This window comes from Zeugodacus cucurbitae, chromosome 3 (assembly GCF_028554725.1).
Source record: "Zeugodacus cucurbitae isolate PBARC_wt_2022May chromosome 3, idZeuCucr1.2, whole genome shotgun sequence".
Taxonomy (NCBI): Eukaryota; Metazoa; Arthropoda; class Insecta; order Diptera; family Tephritidae; genus Zeugodacus; species Zeugodacus cucurbitae.
The window spans coordinates 40,167,560-40,193,307 of record NC_071668.1 but is presented as its reverse complement, the minus strand read 5'-3'; the positions used below and the strand labels follow the sequence as shown (position 1 = coordinate 40,193,307).

Here is a 25,748-nt window from a genome sequence, read left to right as displayed (position 1 = left end):
GTAAACGGAGCGAGATATAAATTTTTTTTATTCTATAAAAAGTGTTTATTTTGTACTAATTAACATAAAATGAACTCAAATCTTGGCGCCCCAGTAACTAAGTGCGCTCATCGGCTGCTGTTAACACATAACTTCAACGCTCGATATCAAATTTTTATACTTAGCAACACGTTGAACATAGTATTATAGTTTTCTTCACATAACGGTTGTTTGTGTCACACCGAAATAAAAGAGTTAGATATGGGTTTATATATATATATATATATATAAATGAGTAGCATGACGAGTGGAGTTGAAATCCGTCTGTCCGTGCACGCGATAACTTGAGTAAAAATTTATGGCGAACACCATCTAGCACTACATTTATAATAATAATGCCAGAAGTAAATTAGTTCAGTTTTATCTAGTTGCGCCAAATAGTGAACTTCTACTTTTAGGGAAACTGTAATTTCCGTTAAGTCAGTGGACATATAGTCTTAGCCACAGCCGGTTTCACGAAATTTTTAAATTGAAAATTAATTTCCTTTTAATTTTAATTTTTATTTAACTTTGAACTTAAGTTTCCTGCTTTGATCACTATTGACTTTTGATATCCAAAAACTTAAGACAGGGATGTTAGTAAGAATAACAGCTGATTTATGTAAACAAATAAATTGCATTTGTTTGCCAAAATAGGAAACAAATTGGAAATCAGCTGATAGAAAAACGTAACCATGGTTACATATGAAAGTATTTAAATAATATTTAAATGGCAAAGCGAGACCATTTAAATAAAAATTAAGTCAAATGGCGAAACTGAAATTAATTATTTTTCACTTAAATAGGTTTCGTGAAACTGGCTAGAAGTATCTATTATGATCGAAATTGCTTTCCTCCTAGAGTATACCACATATACCCATATAAAATTAAACGTAATATTAGGATTATTATAATCGTCAGTAAAAATAAATACATTAATAAATATTTTCGCTATAAAACAAAATGTAATAATAAATATCATGGAGTCATATATCTGAAATTACTAAAATACCAACTAAGATTGTATTGTAATATAATCACTATTTCATCATTATTGGTTTATAACATTTTTAAGTGTACAATGTATTCTATTTACACATATGTGTGTGTTACTATCGTACACTTAAAACTATATATGTATATAATAATATTAATATCAATTTGTTTAAGGTGTTGGTGTTTTCGAGTCACGGCAACATCGTCCAAGTTCCATTGACCTTCGTAACATCTCTAATTCTGAACAATCAAGTGGTGTTTTTTGTAGCCCCCATGCACACACTACTTCATCTAATCTTTCGGGAGTGGTGAATAGTGCTATTAATCTAAATACAGTCGCCACAGGTAAAAATGAAAATGGCATTTTATCTATGCCTTCCATGCAGAGCGCAGAACAAATGTTGGCCGTGGACAATTTTTGTGATGATGAAATGTTTATGGGAAATCCGAATTGTGAACAGTCTGATTTCTACTCTTCTGATGGAATGGGTACTTCCGGAATAAATTCGCGAATTAAAATTCGACCTTCACAACCTCCGCCAGCCCCACCAACAAATGGAAGCAGAAATGGCACGCCTGTGTCTTCTAATGCAAATACCCCAACTCGTATTCGAAACTTGTCGAATAATAGAGACATATTGCCTCCACCACCACCTATTCCCGAAGGAGTTATGAATATATCTCCACCTAGAACCATCTCAGCAGGAAACGGAAATGCTTCACTAGGAATGTCTCTTCAGTTGCCTAAGAATAAATCAAATATTCGATTGCACCTAGATAACAATTTCACTAATTCAAATCTGGCTAATATATCCAGGCCATCCAATTATCAGGATTTGACTTCATCACCACAAGCAGAAAACCAGGTTAGTGTCCATAATAATGGTTACTGTATGTTTACGGATATACTGATAATTAAAAAAAGTTTTTTTTTTAAATGATTGATGTTATTACTTATCATAAGTGATTGTATATGAAACCGTAAATTATAAGATATTTTCTCCTGACACAACACTTTTTAAATACTCGTATGTGGGTTCAATATGTCTTTTAAAGATGAATGCCCGGTTTCACAGTTCGTACTTAAATTATGCACATATAAAATCTTAGCTAAGCATTGTTGTAGGGTGAGTAGTCGTTTGCGTTTGACCGTCGATGCTTATTTTCTATAAAGTCGTCGAAATAACCACGCGTTGCTGTGGAAGGTTTATATTTTATGGTTTATATATTATTGATGATATATAAATTTGCTATGAAAATATATATATTTATATAATTGATTTGGACATTTACCGCAAGAGAGTCGGGCACCTATTCCAACTCGCAGAAAATCATCAAAACGTCATCGAATGGAAGCAGAATTTATGTATGCACTGTGAAACACTCTCGATATGTTTTATCTTAAACATAACCAAAGCACTGACTGCGAAACCGGGCGTAAATGTAGAAAATATGAATTTGAAATTACATATGAGGCAAAATATTAAGTACGGGCATAGGAAAAACCGGGGATATGATTTTTTTTGTTTTCAATATTCTAAAAATACCAAAAATTTTTATAAATTAATATTATATGCATTTTCTAGCATTCTAAACCAAATTCAGCTATAGTGGCGCCACCTCCGCCTCCACCGCCCCCACCATTATCACAAAGTGAATATATACCTCGAGGCTCTGTAATGGACTTAACTTCCACAATAAACGGAGACATACATAAAAGAATTCCTGAAGAAACAGTTGATAAAAAAAAACACTTGCCACCATTCTATGATTCCCGAACCGATCTTATGAAAGCAATTCGTGATGGTAGCTTGTATTTATGTGTAATATCTTTATTGTTGTTTATATATACATCTTATGTTTAGGTATAACACTGAGGAAAGTGGAGAAATGTGAGCAAAAGGAAATCGAAAGGAACACGGCTTTACTTGATGTGGCTTCTATTTTGGCAAGGCGAGTTGCAATTGAACTTTCGGAATCGGAGGAGTCAGATTCTGATGATGATAGTGTAGGATGGATGGAACCAACGGAAAATTCAGCATAAATTTTTATATTACATTATTTAGTGTAATCGGAATATCATATGATAATTAAATTTACGCGTAGACTTTTTCTCCAGTAAAAATTATTTGTATATGTAATAATTCCATTTTAAAATATATTCGTTAAATTAAATGGGATTAATAATATATCAGCAAAAAACCAATAAAATTTCAGCTCAAGGTTTAAACAACTCAATAACTAAAATCTTTCTAAGTTTGTGGCGATACCCATCATGCAATGCAACCCATCTACTGCAATCCCCACAACAGCCGACGATCCGACCAAGGACTGACGTATTCCAAGCCTGCGCACCACCCGTGAGTGGAGTTAGTCATTCGTTGTCCCATGCTGCAGGAGTCTGCCCCCGCAACAACCTCAAACGGAGTCGCCAAACAACACCCGAGTGCGACAATTTCCTCTGCGGGTTTTGCAGCAGCAACAACCAACACCCAGGATCACCACTGGCCAACCGAAACAAACGAAGCTTCTACAATTTAACTGCAACGGACTCTAGAGTAAGATCGAGGAGATAGTTGAGCTAATGAGTCGGGAAGGCGTATTAATAGCTGCGGTCAGATCTTCTGAGCTGTGCTGGTTTCAACGGTATACGTAAGGATTGCGAGCGAGACAATAGTGGTGGTTTAGCATTCATCTTGCACAACAAACCGCAGAGATACTACCCTAGAATGTCAGGACATAGCTCTCCGGTCAGGCGATGTCGAGCTCGAAATATTTAATATATACGTCATCCAGTTACATGTAGCCGAACAGGATATCACCCGAACATCGGTGCGCTGCTTCGTGGTTAAAACCGATTGGTACTTGACGACTTTAAAGCGCATCACGATCTTTGGCATTCTTGTCTGTCGAATGATCGTTGGGGGATGGAGCTGGCAGAACAGATTGGCGATTCGACTGCACAATGAATGACGAAGCCCCGACCAGAATTATGGGCACCGGTAATAGCTCGCCTGATATTACAATCGCTAGCGGTGGTCTGATAAATGGCATAACCTGCCGACCTATGCTAATCCTCGCCATCTGCCTATAATTGTCTCGGTCGAAAAACCTCCTGATTTTATTTCTGTGGGCAACCGTACTTTCATTAACTTCAAAAAGGTTAACTGGGTCGGCTGCACTGAATTGCTAATGCTCGCTTCATCAGCACCTGAAGTCTTGTAATCTTTCCACTGGTGTGGGTAAGCTCCGGACTATTGTCAAATCCCTACCCAACCCGAGAAGGCATGAAGACCGAGTTGAAGTTCAATTCGCTGGTCAAGCCTCCTCGGACCCGAAAAATTGAGCGAGCTATTTTAGCCGGCAATTTACACTGCACCCTTCAGTGGATAAGGCGAAAAGATGTGTTACCCGGAGGTTGCGAAAAATGCTAAAAGACTGCACACCACTTACCTTCACCAGCGGCGAGGTTGCAAATGTCATCAAAAAACCAAACCGTCCAAATCCATTGGTCCTGACTGTATAAACATGTTGATGCTTATCAGAGAACTGCAATTATTCCCTTTTTTGAGTCATTGGTTGAATAACACAAAAAGTAGTATTAGTGCATATAAGTCAAAAATCATCAAACACAAAGATCCACTAAAACACATTTACGCACAGCACACAAAGCGAGAGCATGAAAAATGAGTAAGTTTCTTTTCATACGTATCGTTGAAGTGCTCAATTGTCTCATGAGCCAATAATTCAGTCAAGTTAAACAAAAATGAGCCATACCACCAAAATAACACCAATAGTATAGCTAAATAAATAAAGTGATACGAATAGGATCAAAGTAAAACTGACGAAGGCTGTGCCGCCGCTAGGCAAAAGTGCCCTGCGGGAAATGACTAACGATGTGTTTTGTTCTTTGATGTCGTGAATTACATTTAATGTTTTAAGTTAATTAATGACAGTAAAGTTAATACTTTTAGGTTCTAATATATTTCTTTTAATAGTAATGTATTGAAAATAAATAAAGACGCACGAAAATGCATGCTCAATGAAATAATGAAAAATGTAATGTGACAAAGTTCCTACTGGGTATCTTTACTTCCGTGCTCAGCTACGAAGTCACAATTCCACTCATGCCGATCAGTGTAGCGAGCTCATTCAAGTTTATTTTCATCGTAACCAATGAACAAGTGAGTAAAATGAAATTTTTAATATACGCTCGTTTGAGTCATAAATTGACGGCACATATAAGTGTAGAAATACTATGAGTTTTTTTTGGTTTGGTGGAAATGAGTCTTTGTCATTTTTGATATTTGTATTAGTACTCATTTACACCAATTTGTTTGGCTCATGAGTTTGTGCACTAATTTCATTATTACTCAATGCAGATCTCTGATGCTTATACACCTTGGCTTGGCGGGAGTAAACTATCTCACCAAGGTTCTCAATCTGTCTATAAGCACTCTTAACATACCCGACTCGTGGAAAACCGGAAGAGTGGTCCCAGTACTGAAACCAGGGAAACCAGCCTTCCAAGGGGATTCTTATCGTCCGATAACTCTCCTTTCCCCAGTGGTGAAGACACTTGAGGCCTTGCTACTCCCGATCTTCACTCACCACCTGAGCCTAGCGCAGCACTAACATGGATTCCGTAAAGTGCACAGTACCACCACAGCACTCAGCGTTATAAACGCCCAGATAACTAATGGTCTAAATCAAAAACCTCCCTGCAAGAGGACGGTCCTAGTAGCGCTGGACTTTTCAAAATCTTCAAGTCGCTAGCCGGCAGCGCCTGGGGTAAAGACAAAGAAACGTTGACAGCTTACCAGGCAATCGGTTGGGCCGAGCCGCCTCCCAGAGCCATCAAGAGTACCTTCCTGAAATACGTCGACGACTTAAAGGACTATACCGACAGCACTTCGGATGGGACTAACTATAGACAAGCACTGAACGCCATTCACAGAGGAGCTATTAACACCTTCAATTGACTCCCTCCCCGAGAATGGAGAAACAACACCCACCGTTGCAGACACAGATCTCGAATGTTATTTTTTTATTTATTTGTAAATATAAATACACCATTAAACAAACAGAATTCATTCGTTGCGAAATAATTACTATACTTTCTTCGATAGAATGCCCCACAGATCGATGTGATTTATGTCCGGACTTGTTGCCCGTCATTCCAATATGTCAATGTTTTTGGTTTCCAAAAGCCCCGAATATACGCAGATTTATGAATTGGGGCGTTATCGTTTTGGAAAGTCACCAAATTACACTAACACGTTATCTAGTAGCTCTATGCATTTTTCTGAGTTTAATGTGTGTGACTGAAATCCCTTTCCATGATGTACAAATGCGGCCCATATCATAAGCGATCCTCTTGAAAGTTTTTAGCGAATCGGGCTTCTTTCCCACAATGAATATCACTACAGCCAACCATCGGGTTCATCTAAATGAAACTTTTCTCGTCAATAAATATGACGGATTATCACTCGGTGTCCAAAAAAATTTACTTTTCAGCTAAATGAAGACGCGCCAACTGTGCCTTAGCCAAATACTAGGTTTAGCACTTTTCATATCGAATAGTGTTATCTGCTTTCCGGATTTGTTAGTCGTGTCGAGCTTACGTTGTTATTAACCGCCAAACTTCTGATTTGCATGTAATATGTTTAATAAAATGCTGAGCATAAGTGGACTAAAAGCAGTGTACAGCTTTTTCTTAGAGCTAAACTACATAGCTCGCGAATGCGAATGCGAACGTTTGACAGTTGAGTTGAATACACATGTTCTTATGAGATGAGCTACATAGCTTTCGAATGTTTTCGCAACCAAATCTCCGAAATTCGAACTCGGACTCGAAGACGCACAGAAGTTGAAAATGTTCAACTTTCATGCGCTAACACAGCAACCTTCACATTCTTGAGAATAGCAACCAATATTATGTTACTTACTATCTTGCGTGTTTTAATTATTTAAGCCCGTTTTCTTCGCTAAAATATAAGTATTTTGTGAAATATAATATTTATTAGTTTATTAATAATATTTAAAGCAATTTTTAAAGATAAGGTGTGATGAAGTTTTAATAAACTAGGTAGACAGTTTAAATTTTCCTTTCTTTGCTTAATTCAAGGTATTCTCTGAACACTGCTAATAAAAATCACTAAAAATTTAATATCCTTGTCCATGTTAATTAGTTCGTTTTCAAACTCGCAAATAAAAATTGAGTATGTGTATCACCTTGTACACAGTTGTATGTAGTTGCTCGAAATAAACGAAGTCGAGCGCATTCTTTCGCTTTCGCATTCGCGAGCTATGTCGTTTCAGCTTTAAGCAGCTACTACATAGCTCGCAATGCGAATGCGAACGTTTGACAGTTGAGTTGAATACACATGTTCTTATGAGATGAGCTACATAGCTTTCGCATGTTTTCGCCACCAACGCTCCGAATTTCGAACTCGGATTCGAAGACGCACAGAAGTTGAAAATTTTCAACTTTCATGCGCTAACACAGCAACCTTCACATCCTTAAGAATAGCAACCAACATTATGTTACTTACAATCTTGTATGTTTTAATTAATTAAGCTCGTTTTCTTCGATACAATATAAGTATTTTGGAAAATATAATATTTATTAATTTATTAATAATAAATTTATCAAATATTTCAATTAATTTTTAAAGATTAGGGGTGATGAAGTTGAAGGTAGACAGTTTAAATTTTCCTTCCGTTGCTTAATTCGAGGTTTTCTATGTACACTGATTATAAAAATCAATAAAAATTTAAAATTGCCGTCCATATTATTTAGGTCGATTTCAAACTCGCAAATAAAAAGTGTGTATGTGTATCACCTTGTATACAGCTGTCAACGCATTCAAAAGCGCATTTATGGAGTTGCTCGATATATACGCAATCAAGCGCATTTTTTCGCTTTCGCATACGCGAGCTATGTAGTTTGAGCTTTAGGCATATAATGACGTTATTTGAATAATGTCGTTATTTGTGGGAAATATAAATCAATTTCGCTGTCATAAGTTAAATGTGTCGTTATTGATGTAAAAGGCAACATGAAAAATGTAATTCCCTTTTCACAAATATCGTTCTAACACAAAATATGTCGTTCTTTCTGAAAAGAAAGCCCACCTAACCCTATGACAATATGTGTTGTAACCCAAAATATGTCTTTCTTTCTGAAAAAAAACCATTTCTAATTCTGGCACAACTGAGATGTGTCGATGTTTTGGTTAAAAAATAATGCAACATAACAAGTTTAATAACGACACATTCTTATTTCACGGTTTATTTTTCTACGCATTAGAATGAAATTTTTATACAATATGGACGATGAAATTGAGCACATTTCTGCATACTCAACTGAAAAACTGTTTTTTTGCGTTATGACACTATTCATGTAAATGAGCGATGAGTGTGCATCCCGTTTCTTGCGTGGGTTCATTTAAAAAAAGTTAAATGCGGAAAATTCGAACATGAAATTATATTTAATTTGTAATGCGCTAAAACTTTTTAACGACCTCTAGCCTTTGGTGTCCGTTGTCTTTCTCTGAATATGAAGCGAGCTTGTATATTTCTAATATTTTGTTCTTGAAGACGCTGCATACGCTCCCTACTTTGATACCTTCACCTGGGAAATATTTCCAGAAAGTTTAGATTCTAGCAATAAATATAGCCTATGTTACTGGGGGGGTGTTGTAATGTAGCTTTCCAATGGGGAAAGAATTTTTGAAATCGGCACAGTGGGTTTTGAGTTTATTCATTATAAACATTCATGCAAATTTTTCCTCTTTATAGTAGTATATATATACAGTACTTTTCGCTTAATTGCACATCAAAATTTCGTTCAATTAACCAGGGAAACAATTAACAGATACTCGCTTAATTGAACAATTTGTTCAATTAAAATAATCCGTATAAATGAACAGTTTGTTCAATTACCCGAATCACTCTTATTTAGACCAACTGGTGAATTAAGGGATTAGGAATTCAAAATTTGAAATTTTTTTGTCTTATTAAATAGTACAATATTAAAATATTATCCAAAATTATGAGATAGATACCATTAAAATTTCAAAAGATATAAGGAAAATTCTACCATCAGACCACTTCAGTATGATTGTAAAACTTTTAACGGGTTTATCTCAAACTCAAATTTTGAAGTCAGTGGACATAATTTCTTCAAAAGTTATGAAGCGATTCTGTTGAAAAATTTCCCAACATCTTTATTACAAATATTTTTTTGAGTCAGTGGCGCAAATTTGACCACAAAAGTTAGTTTTTTTGTTCAAAATCTATCAAAAATTAAATTTTTAATATTTTCTTTTGTTTTTTGGCTTATTAATTTCTACAACATCTCAAGGAGATAGTTTCGGAGATACAGCCTTTAGAAGGTGTGCGCTCCAAGTCAGGTATTATTGTTACTCAAAACTTTAAACGCGATTTTCGCGGAACCGTGTTTTCCAAGTCGGTTGTGAAATGTTCTCGAAACCTACTCAACCGATCTTGATGTAATTTTGCACTGGTGTTCGAGATACAATTTACTCGTGCTAGAACGAATGATTTTTCCAATTACAACTATTTAAAAAAATGTCAAGCAAATTCGACCGAAATTTTATTTTTTTGGTCAGTCTGCCAAAATTCCAATTTTTACTTTTTTGTCTTTTCTTCGTTCAACCTAAAACTTTTATTTTTGTTTGTATGATTTGAAAGAGGAGGTTCTCCAGATTAAGAACATATATACATATAGCTGCAGCTGACTTATAGTTTTCGAGCTGTGAGTTTAAAGTTTAAAAATTTACAACCTTTAACAAGTTCTTTCTCATTGTATATTGAATTTTTCACATATATTTTTCACTTTACTTATATTAACACTTCAGTAATTTGTTTCTACATATTTATTTTATATTAATTATTATGAAATTTGCTTTAAATAAACATTTTAATTTTTATTCAATTTTATCAATATCATAATAACAAAAGGGTTACATTCTGTCACAGAATAAGCGTTGCCATATTCATATTTTGCAGAAGAATCAAATTAAATAAAAAGTGTGGATTTAAATCAAATACAGAAACCGCAAAGTAGTTCTACGCGAAAGAACTTGTGTTTCCATCTCTTTGATAATCCTTTGACTTTAAGTTGTAAAACAAGTAGTTTAAATAATACTTTGGTCCAACTTTTTTAGTTCAAATAGAAGATAATTTAATACTGAGCTAGATCACTTTGGTTTTTTTCGATCGGACATATATCCTTTTTGCTATCACCGGCACCGTTTTCTAACACTTGTGAAAATGAAAACTCGAGAAAACGCGCTTTAAAGTCTGCCTGAGCATTCGCTCCTGCTCGACGCTCGGCCACTAAAACTGCTCTAGCTTCGAAAATATGTCGAATTAGCCTTTGGAATTTTAAAGACATATTCTTGGATAGTTTTGGAAGAGATTTAAACAAAACAAAAAATTGGATTTTTTAAGCCTGTAAAGCAGACTACTGACTTAAGCTATTTGCTTATTTTGAATGGAAAACTTAGCCAATATAATTATGTTGGCTTCTCACAACCAACCATAGCTTGTATATTGAACTAGAGGCATTCCCAGTAAGTCATGGGTAAAGAAACTCCAACACATTCAAAGAAATTTCAATAATACCACTACATATACCCATATGCAACACAGTTTAAAATGTGCATACACATTAAACTCAACTCTTCTCTCGTAGTGCAACCTGAACGAGAGAAAGAAACAACTAAAGTTCCCGTGTGTTTGATCAATATATACATATATAATAAGAACTATCAATTAATTTATTCATTTAAACCTATAGAAAAATACCGAATACAATTAATAATAAAATTTATGCCGAATAAAAATGTATGCCTACCATATTATGGCCGATCGGTTACTGGTTAAACAAGCCTGTATTATTTTATCGGTCTCGTTTGTTTCTAGCATCAGGAAAAAGGTTTCCAGTTCTCCTCTTTTAAAACGCGTTGGTGTGATTATCTTGCTCGCTCTCTGTCATTGATTTTGGTGCAAATGCTGCATATGTCTTTCTGCTCTAATTTTTCTATTGTTTTGGAAACCCATAAGTCACTCTGTGGTTAGCAGAGCCCTCAGTAGTAGATCTTTACTCAATCAGCCATTTATCAGTGGAGAATGAATGTTTTATTATTTCCGGCGTCATCCCTTTGTCACAGGAAGTAAATCTATTGATCATTTGTTCGCTCACCGTTGTTTTACTTATATTTGGTTCAATGGTCTCCTGGTTTCACTCGTTTAAAAATAAAAAAATTGAAATTTTTATTATATTTTTATTTATTTAATTGTATAAGGTATTTACATATATAAATTAGTATGGTATTTTACATTTTTAATAATTGTTATAGATTAATTTTTAAATATTAGCATTTTAGTACAAAGTAAACTGTAATTTTTACAAAATTTTTTGCAAAATTTTTGACATCACCACCATCCAAGAAGTGCGATGGACGGGACAAGGACAGAAGAAGGTGGGTCCTTGTGACATCTACTACAGCGGCCATATAAAGGAGGGCAAATTTGGTGTTGGATTTATGGTGGGAGAGAGACTCCGTTGCCGAGTCCTGGCATTCACCCCGGTGGATGAACGTCTAGCCACAATCCGCATAAAAGCGAGGTTCTTCAACATATCGCTTGTTTGCGCCCACGCTCCAATGGAAGAGAAGGACGATGTGATCAAAGATGCTTTCTATGAGCGCCTAAAACGAACCTATGAGCGCTGCCCCGCCACGATGTCAAAATCGTGCTTGGCGATTTTAACGCCAGGGTGGGTAAAGAAGGTGTCTTTGGCACAGCAGTCGGGGAATTCAGCCTCCTTAACAAAACATCGCCAAACGGACTGAGGCTGATCGACTTCGCTGGGGCCCGAAATATGGTCGTCTATCTCCAGCATAAGAAAATACATCAATGTCCTGATCGAAACACGCGTAACCAAATCGATCATGTTGCGATAGACGAAAGACATGTCTCCTGTGTTTTCGACGTGCGTACGCTCCTAGGACCACATATAGACACGGACCATTATCTGGTTGCAGCGAAGATACGCACCCGCATCTGTGCAGCAAAGAACGTCCGTCAACAAACACATGGAAGGTTAGACGTCGAAAAGCTGCAATCGCAACAGACAGCCATGAAATACTCTACTCGACCTGCACACTTGCTCTCTGAGAGCACTCATCAGCATCTCGGTATAAGGGAACTGTGTAACGGCATCTCAAACTCACTGCGTATCGCTGCAGCCGAAACAATTGGATTTCGGCAACGACAAAACACAAGCTGCTACGATGAGGATTGCCGTCTCGCAGCGGAGAGAAAGCAGACTGCCTACCTCGCAAACGATCACAACACGTGCGGGATGGGATAGATACCGAGAGCTGAATAGGGGAGCGAGACGCATCTGCAGACAAAAAAAAAGAAAGAGGCCGAAATGCGTGAGTACGAAGAGCTTGAGAAGAACAAAGAAAAGATTACCGGCCGCGCAATTCAAATACGGCGGCGAAGAACTGATAAGGTGCATGCATCAGCTTCTTTGCAGAATATGGTCGGAAGAAAGCATGCCTGACGATTGGAATCTCAGTGTACTCTGCCCAATCCATAAAAAGGGAGATCCCACATAATACTAATGGAATAAGCCTTCTAAATATCGCCTATAAGGTTCTATCGAGCGTACTGTGTGAAAGACTAGAGCCTACCGTCAACAAACTGATTGAACCTTATCAGTGTGGCTTGAGACCTGGAAAATCCACAACTGATCAGATATTCACCATGTGCCAAATCTTGGAGAAGACCCGTGAAAAGAGGATCGACACACACCTCCTTTTTGTCGATTTTAAAGATACTTTCGACAGCACGAAAAGGAGCTGCATTTACGCCGCGATGTCTGAATTTGGTATTCCCGCAAAACTAATACAGTTATGTAAGTTGACGTTGAGCAACACCAAAAGCTCTGTCATGATTGGGAAGGACCTCTCCGAGCCGTTCGATACCAAGCGAGGTTTCAGACAAGGTGACTCTCTATCGTGTTTCCCGCATGGATAAGGAGGCGAAGCGAATGGGTCTGGAGGTGAATGAGGACAAGACGGAAAGGCTCCTGTCATCAAGAAAACAGTCGGCGCATTCGCGTCTTGGCTCCCACGTGACTGTTGACAGTCATAACTTCGAAGTCGTAGATAATTCCGTATACCTGGGAACCAGTATCAGCAACACCAACAATGTCAACCTCGAAATCCAGAGCAGAATCACTCTTGCCAACAGGTGCTCCTTTGGACTGAGTAGGCAATTAAAAAGTAAAGTCCTCTCTCGGCGAACTAAAATCAAACTCTTCAAGTTGCTTATCATTCCCGTCCTGCTTTATGGTGCAGAAGCTTGGACGATGTCAACATCAGATAAGACGACAGTAGGAGTTTTCGAAAGGAAAATTTTGAGCAAGATTATGGTCCTCCAGAACATTGGCAACATACGAGTTATACGACGACATTGACATAGTTCAGCGAATAAAAAGACAGCGGCTATGCTGGCTAGGTCATGTTGTCCGAATGGACGAAAATACTCCACCTTTGAAAGCGTCGATGCATTACCCGCCGGAGGAAGCCGTGAAAGGGGAAGGCCCTCCACTCCGTTGGAGGGACCAGGTGGAGATCGACCTGGTTACACTTGGGATCTCCAACTGGCGCCGAACTGAGAGGGAAAGAGAGGAGTGTCGCGCTATCATCGATTTGGCGATGTAACATACATACATACGTGCCATACAAAATAAAAATTTTATTTTCTACATTAATTTTTAATCAAATATTAATCGATTTGAAAATGAAATGCAACTCTGCGACAAAGACCGTTTTGTTAATTACATATAGGTAATGTCCGACCGATACCAAATTTTTGGCCGATGCCGAGGCCGATTAATTGGCCAGTTGGCAAAGAATCGGCCGATGCCCATGCCGATGCCGATTCTTTCGTCAACAACTTTATTTAGTAGATTAGTAAAGAAACAAATAAAAACAAAGACAAATAACATCAGAAAATAAGTAAACAACTCAGTTCATATGATGAAGTTGTTTTATCATTTAATTAATATTCAAAACTAAATAAATTATTATGATAAGATATACAGTGAACTTCTCTAACTCGAATCACCATAATCCACAAAAAAACTTCGAGTTAGATAGACTTCGAGTTATAGAATTTTCATTAAAAAATATAATTTTCAAAAAGCAGTTAAATATAGATTTATACCCAGTTTTATTTATTTACTACGCTAAAAGTTTTATGTTCATGCGTTAAAACATGTATTCTGAATTTTGTTTGTTGCAGTTTGCAATTGTTTGGTTCTTGACGTTTGTATCTCATGCCTTTGTTACATGATTTATTACAATTCATAAGTGTAATATATTTTTTGTTCGCCTCAATAAGATATAGAGGGACTTTTCTTAAATTCTACCTCGATATAAAAATTTTAAATTTTGTATTATGCCCTGACCAAAAAGTTCGATTTATGGAAAAAATTTGTATGAAAATTGTCTTCCATTGCCACTTCAAAAGTTTGAGTTATGGAGAACTTCGAGTTATAGAAGTTCGAGTTATGGAAGTTCCACTGTATGTAAATAGAAAAATAAATTATTCGAGCATTAAGGCCTATAATCGAAAATAGTATCATTTTCAAAGAGATGACTTTTGTAATTTAAATCTCGCATTGTGAAAGGCGTCACATGGGGATAGTGTCTCGATAGAAACTTCGGAAGCTTGTTTGGGAGGTTCTTTTGCATGAACCTTATAGTCCAAGCAGCACCAAGTGATTATTACATGATCCTGTGTATGGCGAACTTTTAAAAATAGACTCTCCTAGTTACGAATGCTTCTATAATTATATTCAAAATCTCAATAAGTTGTTAAAAAAAACTGAATCGAATCGAATCTTTCTAACAGTGCTAAATAAAACCTTCAATTTAATGGAAAATTATTGAATTTCTTTATACTAGACTTAAATTATCATCGTGATGAATTATTAGTTTAGTCAAATGTTTAATTTGTGTTTTATATGATAAACAGAAGAATACAATAATTATGCTTTAAAGAAATCAAAAAAGTAAAAAAAAAATTAATTTTAGTGTGATCCGAAAGAAGTAGAAAGAATCGGCTAAGAATCGGCCAAATATGGCCGATGCCGATACCGATGCCGATGCTGAATTTTGAGGCCGATACTGGCCGATGCCGATACCAAGGCCGATTAATCGGTCGGTCTCTACATATACGTTCTTTGTCTGCGAGTTGTTGTTCACGCTAATTCACGTAAATACATATACGATCTTTGTCGCAGACTTGCACTGCATTAATGATTAATCAATTAATTTGGCTAATGAGTGGTAACTCTGAGTGATAAAAGAGTGAATAATAGTGTGTGTTAAAAAAAAATATAAAAATTTACTGAAAAAGGCGAGAAATAAAACAAAATTTGCACATCAATATGAAGAATACAAAGCGCGACGTTCAGGTGCGTTGGAGTGTAGAAGCAGCGACTTACAACCACTGACTAATTTGGATTGGAAGTTTTGTAATTATCAGCTTTGTGGACACAGAGGAGAAAACCATCAGCTGATTGGAGACTTTTTGGCGCCACAAAAGTTAACCTAATATTATAACTTATTGTACCTTAGCCTAAAAGTATACCAAATTTAAGGACAATAATTTTTTCACAAGGCAACTAAACTATAGAGTTCTTCTTCTTCTTCTTAACTGGCGTAGAAACCGCTTACGCGGTTATAGCCGAGTCCACAACAGTGCGCCACGCATCTCTCCTTTTGGCGGTTTGGCGCCAATTGGTAATACCAAGTGAAGACAGGTCCTTCTCCACCTGGTCCTTCCACCGGAGTGGAGGTCTCCCTCTTCCTCGGCTTCCACCAGCGGGTACTGCATCGAAAACTTTAAGAGCTGGGGCACTTTCATCCATTCGAACAACATGACCCAGCCAGCGTAGCCGCTGTCTTTTTATTCGCTGGACTATGTCTATGTCGTCGAACAACACATACAGCTCATCATTCCATCTTCTGCGGTATTCGCCGTTGCCAATGTTTAAGGGACCGTAAATCTTCCGCAAAACCTTTCTCTCGAAAACTCCTAGTGCCGTCTCATCGGATCTTGACACCGTCCACGCTTCTGCACCATAAAGTAGGACGGAAATGATGAGGGACTTGTAGAGATTAGTTTTTGTTCGTCGAGAGAGGACTTTTCTTTTCAATTGCCTACTCAGTCCATAGAAGCAATTGTTGGCAAGAGTGATTCTGCGTTGGATTTCAAGGCTGACATTATTATCGGTGTTAATGTTGGTTCCTAGGTATACGAAATTATCTACAACTTCAAAGTTATGACTGTCAACAGTGACGTGGGAGCCAAGACGCGAATGCGCTGACTGTTTGTTTGATGACAGGAGATATTTCGTCTTGTCCTCGTTCACCACCAGACCCATTCGCTTCGCTTCCTTATCCAGGCGGGAAAAAGCAGAACTAACGGCGCGGGTGTTGTTTCCGATGATATCAATATCATCGGCGTACGCCAGGAGCTGTACACTCTTGTAGAAGATTGTACCTTCTCTATTTAGCTCTGCAGCTCTTATAATTTTCTCCAGCATCAAGTTAAAGAAGTCGCACGATAGCGAGTCACCTTGTCTGAAACCTCGTTTGGTATCGAACGGCTCGGAGAGGTCCTTCCCGATCCTGACGGAGCTTTTGGTGTTGCTCAACGTCAACTTACACAGCCGTATTAGTTTTGCGGGGATACCAAATTCAGACATCGCGGCATAAAGGCAGCTCCTTTTCGTGCTGTCGAAAGCAGCTTTAAAGTCGACAAATAGATGGTGTGTGTCGATCCTTTTTTCACGGGTCTTCTCCAAGATTTGGCGCATGGTGAATATCTGGTCAGTTGTTGATTTTCCAGGTCTAAAGCCACACTGATAAGGTCCAATCAGTTTGTTGACGGTGGGCTTTAGTCTTTCACACAGTACGCTCGATAGAACCTTATAAGCGATGTTAAGGAGGCTTATCCCACGATAGTTGGCGCAGATTGTGGGGTCTCCCTTTTTGTGGATTGGGCAGAGTACACTGAGATTCCAATCGTCGGGCATGCTTTCTTCCGACCATATTTCGCAAAGAAGCTGATGCATGCACCTTATCAGCTCTTCGCCGCCGTATTTGAATAGCTCGGCCGGCAATCCATCGGCCCCCGCCGCCTTGTTGTTCTTCAAGCGGGTAATTGCTATTCTAATTTCTTCACGGTCGGGCAATGGAACATCTGTTCCATCGTCGTCGATTGGGGAATCGGGTTCGCCATCTCCTGGTGTTGTACTTTCACTGCCATTCAGCAGGCTGGAGAAGTGTTCCCTCCACAAACACAGTATACTCTGGTCATCAACCACTAGATCACCGCTGGGGGTCCTACAGGAGTGTGCTCCGGTCTTGAAACCTTCAGTTAGTCGCCGGATCTTTTCGTAAAATTTTCGAGCATTACCCCTGTCGGCCAGCTTGTCAAGCTCTTCATACTCACGCATTTCGGCCTCTTTCTTTTTTTGTCTGCAAATGCGTCTCGCTTCCCTCTTCAGCTCTCGGTATCTTTCCCATCCCGCTCGTGTTGCGGTCGATCGCAACATTGCGAGGTAGGCAGTCTGTTTTCTCTCCACTGCGAGACGACAATCCTCATCATACCAGCTGTTTTTTTGGCTTTTCCGAAAGCCAATGGTTTCGGTTGCAGCTGTACGTAAGGAGTTTGATATGCCGTCCCACAGCTCCCTTATACCGAGATGCTGATGAGTGCTCTCAGAGAGCGGGAGTGCAAGTCGAGTAGAAAATCGTTCGGCTGTCGGTTGTGATTGCAGCTTCTCGATGTCGAACCTTCCTTGTGTTTGTTGACGTGTGCGCTTTTCTACACAGAGGCGGGTGCGTATCTTAGCTGCTACAAGATAGTGGTCCGAGTCGATGTTGGGACCACGAAGCGTACGCACATCAAAAACACTGGAGACATGTCGTCCATCTATCACAACATGATCGATCTGGTTGCGAGTGATTCGATCCGGGGACAGCCAAGTAGCTTGATGGATTTTCTTATGCTGGAATCTAGTGCTACAGATGACCATATTTCGGGCCCCGGCGCAGTCGATCAGCCTCAGACCGTTTGGTGATGTTTCGTCATGGAGGCTGAATTTTCCGACTGTTGTGCCAAAGACACCTTCTTTACCCACCCTAGCGTTGAAATCGCCAAGCACGATTTTGACATCGTGGCGGGGGCAGCGCTCATAGGTACGTTCTAGGCGCTCATAGAAGGTATCTTTGGTCACATCGTCCTTCTCTTCCGTCGGGGCGTGGGCGCAAATCAGCGATATGTTGAAGAACCTCGCTTTGATGCGGATTGTGGCTAGACGTTCATCCACCGGAGTGAATGCCAGGACTCGACGACGGAGTCTCTCTCCCACCACGAATCCCACACCGAATTTGCGCTCCTTTATATGGCCGCTGTAGTAGATGTCACAAGGACCCACCTTCTTCCGTCCTTGTCCCGTCCATCGCATTTCTTGGATTGCGGTGATGTCAGCCTTTAGTCGTATGAGGACATCAACCAGCTGGGCAGAGGCACCTTCCCAATTAAGGGTCCGGACATTCCAGGTGCATGCCCTTAAATCATAGTCCTTTATACGTTTGCCGTGGTCGTCATCAAAAGGGGGGTTTCTCATCCGAGGCCTGTGTTTCTTATTCACTGGTTATTCGTTTTTATGTGGTGGGTCCCAAGCCCTACGCACAACCGCATAAGCGGGATTCGCCTTCTCACTTTAGCTCGCTTCCAGACGGATGTCTGTTGGCTACCCAGAGGATACTTGGTCTAAGACCGGAAGTTGTGAGCTGCGTGAGCCACATGTAAAAGAATCGTTCCTGGCCACTCCCAAGTGAATGGCAGTCAGAAACTTTCCTCACTTACGTGAACTTCTACATATGACTCCATCCTCCTCCAAACTATAGAGTTACCAAGTATTATTTATTTTGTAATTTTTATTGTTTATATGCAATTATATACAAACATAATAATAAGCAATTTCTAAACGTAATGCCAATTATTAAGACACCACCTCCAGGAGGTGGTAAGTTAAATAAAACAGTTAAAAAAGATGTAACTATTGAAGGACTAACGAAAAAACTTGAGGAAATGGAACAAATGTGCGCAAAACTGTCATTAGAAGTAAATACTCTAAAAGCTGAAAACCTGAAGCTTAAGTCTATTGAAGAAAACAAAATTCCTAACTCAGAAAATAAGGCCGAATTCTAAACGATGAAGAAGAATTAGCAAAAGAAACTGAATGGATATTGAAGAAAAGACCAGCTAAAAAACGAAAAGCGGAGTATTCTCCTGCTCTTCCGGAAAAGGCAGATAAAGCACCATCAAAACCGCTTACCCCAAAAAATAGTTCGCGGCCTCCACCAATTATGGTGTCTGGAGATTCTAACGGCAGCAATTATCAGCAGCTATACACAATTGCAAAATCGGAAGCAAAAACAAATTTTACCATTAAACTATTAAATAATGGAATATACAAGCTAAATACTTTCTCTGTAGAAGACTACAGAAGCATTTCCAAAGCACTTTCGAGCAGGAAAATATCTTGGTATAGTTTTGAGAATAAACAAACACGGCCAATTAGAGTAATTATAAAAAATTTGCACAATTCTTATGATCCGAAATCTATTATAAATGACTTGAAAGAGCAAGGTTTAAATGCACTGAGTGCTGTCAATAGACTTAAATGGAAAGATAAAACTCCTCTCGACATGTTTTTGGTAACATTTGATCCCATGGAAGATATAAAAAAGATCTATGAGACCAAAACTATATTAAATTCAATTGTTTCTATTGAACAATGTAAACATTGCCAGTCATTTGGTCACACACAAAATTATTGTGGCAAACAACCAAGATGCGTTAAGTGTTCCGGTAAGCATAAGACCTCTGAATGCTCAAAACCAGAGCAACAGCAGCCTAAATGTTGCAACTGTGGCGAAGCGCATCCAGCCAACTATAGAGGGTGCCTTGTCGCCAAAGAATTACAAAAGCTACGAGCAAAAACAATTGGCCACAAAAAAACTGACGGTATAACTCGAAAGGTAGAAGATCCTGCAGATTTCAAAACCAAAACCAATGAACAGGAAGGACCTAAAATTACAGCTGAAACATTGAAAAAATCTACTTTTGCTCATGTTTTAAAAGCTAATAATAACGAGAATATTTCTAATAACAGCATTTTATCGCAGATCTTACAGAAACTCAATAAGCAAGAGGAATTCAACACCTCCTTACAAAGTCGTTTATGTAGACTTGAAAAATATCTGTTTAACAACAAAGATGTCTAATTCCATAAAGATTCTTCTATGGAACTCAAATGGGTTAATCAAACATAAGGATGAAATCGAAATTATATTGAACTCGGAAAATGTTGACGTATGTATGACATCGGAGACACATTTTACGTCACAAACCTCTTTTAAAATTAAAAACTATGAAACTTACCATACAATTCATCCAAGCAATTGCGCACGCGGCGGAAGTGCAATATTAATTAAAAATACGATTAAACATGTTGAGGAAGAAAAACTTACAACTGATAAGTTTCAAACTACAACAGTGACTATTTACGGAGCTAAAAGTCCACTCTCATTTACGTCGGTGTATAGTCCACCAAGACATCAAATCCAATGTGAAGAGTACCAAAACTTAATAAATAGACACAGATATAGATTCATAATGGGTGGAGATTTCAACGCAAAGAATACGTACTGGGGTTCGAGGCTTACGACTACAAAGGGGCGAGAACTTTATAAAGCACTGCAGTCAACCGGAAGTTATGCATTATCGACGGGCCTACCATCATATTGGCCAACAGATAGTCAAAAAATTCCAGACCTGATAGATTTTTTCATTGTCGGGAAAATATCCCGGAACTATCTATCGATTAATCAGGGTTATGACCTAAACTCGGATCATTCGCCAATCTACTTAACCTATAGTGAAACCGTAATTTTTAAAGACAATACAGCGGCCTTGTGCAATAAACGTACAGATTGGGAATACTTCAGAAAGATCATGGAATGTTATGAAAGCAAAAATGACTCTATATCAAATATAGACCAACTGAAATCTGAAATTTTACATTTTACAACAAGCGTGCAACATGCAGCTTGGAAAAGTACACCGAACGTAAGGAAATTTGCTGTGAACTCTCAATATCCCAATGATATAAGAGAAATAATAAAATTAAAGCGTAAGCTACGACGTAAGTGCATCAAACTCGTTGCCCTGTTGATAAATCCATTCTAAATAAAGTGTCAAAAGATCTTAATCGGAAAATTAAGAGATTCAAAAATGAAAGTTTCGCAAAATATCTTCGGTCCTTAACCAATGAAAGAAATTCCGATTACTCTCTTTGGAAAAGCTGTAAAAGACTACAAACACCAAAAACAAATGCATGTCCCATTAAAATAGGCGCTGATACTTGGGCCAGAGATAATTCAAAAAAAGCGGAAGTATTTTCCGATTATTTAGCTCAAATATTCTGCCCATACGAAACAAATGTAGATTATCCTACTGTTTGCAGTCAGGAAATCTCAAGTTGTACAAGCAGTGAGTTTAGTGAGGAAATAAAAAACCTGAAAAACAAAAAATACCCCGGTTACGACCTGATTACTGCCGAGGTTCTAAAACAGCTTCCTCCCGTAGGTATAGTAAAAATTACCAGCATTATTAATGCGTCTTTTAATCTTAAATACGTGCCAACTTATTGGAAAATTGCTGAAGTTATTATGATTCAAAAGCCAGGAAAACCAGGATATGATGTATCTTCTTACAGGCCCATATCACTTCTACCGACAATATCGAAATTTTTTTTTAAAATTCTCATAAAACGTCTCAATAAAATCATAGAACGAAAAGCCATAATTCCAGCTGATCAGTTTGGGTTTCGAGCTAACCATTCTACGATTGATCAAATCCATAGAATTACAAATACTATAGAAAAAGCATTTGAGGAAAACTCGAAAGGTAGAAGATCCTGCAGATTTCAAAACCAAAACCAATGAACAGGAAGGACCTAAAATTACAGCTGAAACATTGAAAAAATCTACTTTTGCTCATGTTTTAAAAGCTAATAATAACGAGAATATTTCTAATAACAGCATTTTATCGCAGATCTTACAGAAACTCAATAAGCAAGAGGAATTCAACACCTCCTTACAAAGTCGTTTATGTAGACTTGAAAAATATCTGTTTAACAACAAAGATGTCTAATTCCATAAAGATTCTTCTATGGAACTCAAATGGGTTAATCAAACATAAGGATGAAATCGAAATTATATTGAACTCGGAAAATGTTGACGTATGTATGACATCGGAGACACATTTTACGTCACAAACCTCTTTTAAAATTAAAAACTATGAAACTTACCATACAATTCATCCAAGCAATTGCGCACGCGGCGGAAGTGCAATATTAATTAAAAATACGATTAAACATGTTGAGGAAGAAAAACTTACAACTGATAAGTTTCAAACTACAACAGTGACTATTTACGGAGCTAAAAGTCCACTCTCATTTACGTCGGTGTATAGTCCACCAAGACATCAAATCCAATGTGAAGAGTACCAAAACTTAATAAATAGACACAGATATAGATTCATAATGGGTGGAGATTTCAACGCAAAGAATACGTACTGGGGTTCGAGGCTTACGACTACAAAGGGGCGAGAACTTTATAAAGCACTGCAGTCAACCGGAAGTTATGCATTATCGACGGGCCTACCATCATATTGGCCAACAGATAGTCAAAAAATTCCAGACCTGATAGATTTTTTCATTGTCGGGAAAATATCCCGGAACTATCTATCGATTAATCAGGGTTATGACCTAAACTCGGATCATTCGCCAATCTACTTAACCTATAGTGAAACCGTAATTTTTAAAGACAATACAGCGGCCTTGTGCAATAAACGTACAGATTGGGAATACTTCAGAAAGATCATGGAATGTTATGAAAGCAAAAATGACTCTATATCAAATATAGACCAACTGAAATCTGAAATTTTACATTTTACAACAAGCGTGCAACATGCAGCTTGGAAAAGTACACCGAACGTAAGGAAATTTGCTGTGAACTCTCAATATCCCAATGATATAAGAGAAATAATAAAATTAAAGCGTAAGCTACGACGTAAGTGCATCAAACTCGTTGCCCTGTTGATAAATCCATTCTAAATAAAGTGTCAAAAGATCTTAATCGGAAAATTAAGAGATTCAAAAATGAAAGTTTCGCAAAATATCTTCGGTCCTTAACCAATGAAAGAAATTCCGATTACTCTCTTTGGAAAAGCTGTAAAAGACTACAAACACCAAAAACAAATGCATGTCCCATTAAAATAGGCGCTGATACTTGGGCCAGAGATAATTCAAAAAAAGCGGAAGTATTTTCCGATTATTTAGCTCAAATATTCTGCCCATACGAAACAAATGTAGATTATCCTACTGTTTGCAGTCAGGAAATCTCAAGTTGTACAAGCAGTGAGTTTAGTGAGGAAATAAAAAACCTGAAAAACAAAAAATACCCCGGTTACGACCTGATTACTGCCGAGGTTCTAAAACAGCTTCCTCCCGTAGGTATAGTAAAAATTACCAGCATTATTAATGCGTCTTTTAATCTTAAATACGTGCCAACTTATTGGAAAATTGCTGAAGTTATTATGATTCAAAAGCCAGGAAAACCAGGATATGATGTATCTTCTTACAGGCCCATATCACTTCTACCGACAATATCGAAATTTTTTTTTAAAATTCTCATAAAACGTCTCAATAAAATCATAGAACGAAAAGCCATAATTCCAGCTGATCAGTTTGGGTTTCGAGCTAACCATTCTACGATTGATCAAATCCATAGAATTACAAATACTATAGAAAAAGCATTTGAGGAAAAGAAATTCTGTTCTACCGTGTTTTTGGAAGTTGCAAAAGCGTTCGATAAAGTTTGCCACAAAGGACTGCTTTCGAAACTGAAACTAATTTTACCGAAACAGTATTATGATATCATAAAATCATATTTGTCAGATCGCTACTTCCGTGTTAAACAAGGAGACGAGTATTCTAGTCTTAAGAAAATAAAAGCAGGAGTTCCACAAGGTAGTGTGTTGGGCCCTCTTCTTTATATTTTGTTCACGCATGACCTGCCAGTAGACTACAATTACACAACAGCCACATTTGCAGATGATACCGCGTTGCTTGCTGTTGGTAGCAGTGAACATGAGTCAACTAATAATCTCCAAGAAGCTGTAAATAAAGTCCTACATTGGGCAAAGAAATGGCAGATAAAACTCAATGAAGCTAAGTCTGTACACATTGTTTTCACGTACAACAAAATACAGTACTTGCCAATTTTCATAGACGGTGTACGAATACCATACTACAACTCCGCTAAATACTTGGGAATGGCACTTGACTCTAAGCTACGGTGGAAAATTCATGTAAAAAACAAACGGAAAGAACTAGACATGCGACTCAAGAATATTAATTGGCTAATTGGTAACAAATCAGTGTTATCCATCGAAAATAAGTTACTTATCTATAAACAAGTACTCAGACCGATATGGAGCTATGGTGCACAACTCTGGGGATGTACTAACGCAAATAATAAGAAAGTCATCCAACAATTCCAAAACAAAATACTAAGAGTTATTGTCAAAGCGCCTTGGTATTGTAGATGTGCTGACATAGAGCGTGATCTAAACGTAAACTCAGTTAACGCTGAAATATTAAAAATTGCAGCAACACATGAAGCCAGGTTGCTAATGCATTGTAACGAAGAAGTAGTCATGTTAACTTCTAGAGATGGACCACCAAGACGACTCAAACGCATAAAACCCAGCGATCTTTTAAACTAGCCAATACTCTCAGAGTATTTTTGTAATTTTGTAATATTTTATATCATACTCAAGTTGCTTGTTAGTCTTTCTTTTGTAAATATTTTAGAACTAGTTGCAATGTAAAATAAACAAAAAAAAAAAAATTAATTTGGCTATGCGAAAAACCTATAAGTTATATCAATTATTTCGATTTGAAATCACATTTAAAGCTATCACGTCAGTTACTAATTAAACAATTGACATTTGTGTACGACATTTCAATATTAATGTGTTAATTTGTGAATGACTAAAGTGGATTAACGTACTGATAAGAGAGCTGGTAGTCTTTTCTGACTAAACATGTGGACACGTTCACCTTTAATTGATTTTAAAAATGCTTTACTCCCTAAATAAATTTTTAATTCATACTTACAGAAGAGAATGTTTATAGATAATAATATAAAAAATATTAATATCATTTGAGAATAAACAATAAAAGCAAGTTAAACATTTATTTTATGTAATTTTATACTAAATTAGGTCATACAGCAAATTAAATTTTCAGAAATGTATTGTACCTGAACACACACATAGTATACGATAAGCTCATAACCCGACGGGACTGTTTCAATAGAAGCAATCCAACCAGCTAGGCTCTAAGCTACCGGGGGGTCGGCAGGTCGGCCTGCACACGATGCGCTGGTACAAACTAAAAGAAAGAATGGAACCCAACCTGAGAAAAATTTTTTAATAGCACAACTGATGCGACATCAGGTCGGCGAATG

General features: G+C 37.7%; 1 protein-coding gene across 3 annotated transcripts in view; it reads left to right on the top strand.

The window, feature by feature from the left end:
* Positions 1-3,203, top strand: part of LOC105220195 (actin-binding protein WASF3) — a 37,206-nt gene extending 34,003 nt beyond the window's left edge. For all 3 annotated transcript variants that reach the window (XM_011196608.3, XM_054227777.1, XM_029045676.2), the window contains exons 3-5: positions 1,189-1,880; positions 2,601-2,820; positions 2,880-3,203. In XM_011196608.3, coding sequence (XP_011194910.1) covers positions 1,189-1,880; positions 2,601-2,820; positions 2,880-3,058 — 1,091 coding nt within the window. In that variant the 3' untranslated portion in view covers positions 3,059-3,203. The remainder of the gene's footprint in view (positions 1-1,188; positions 1,881-2,600; positions 2,821-2,879) is intronic.
* Positions 3,204-25,748: the final 22,545 nt, after the last annotated feature.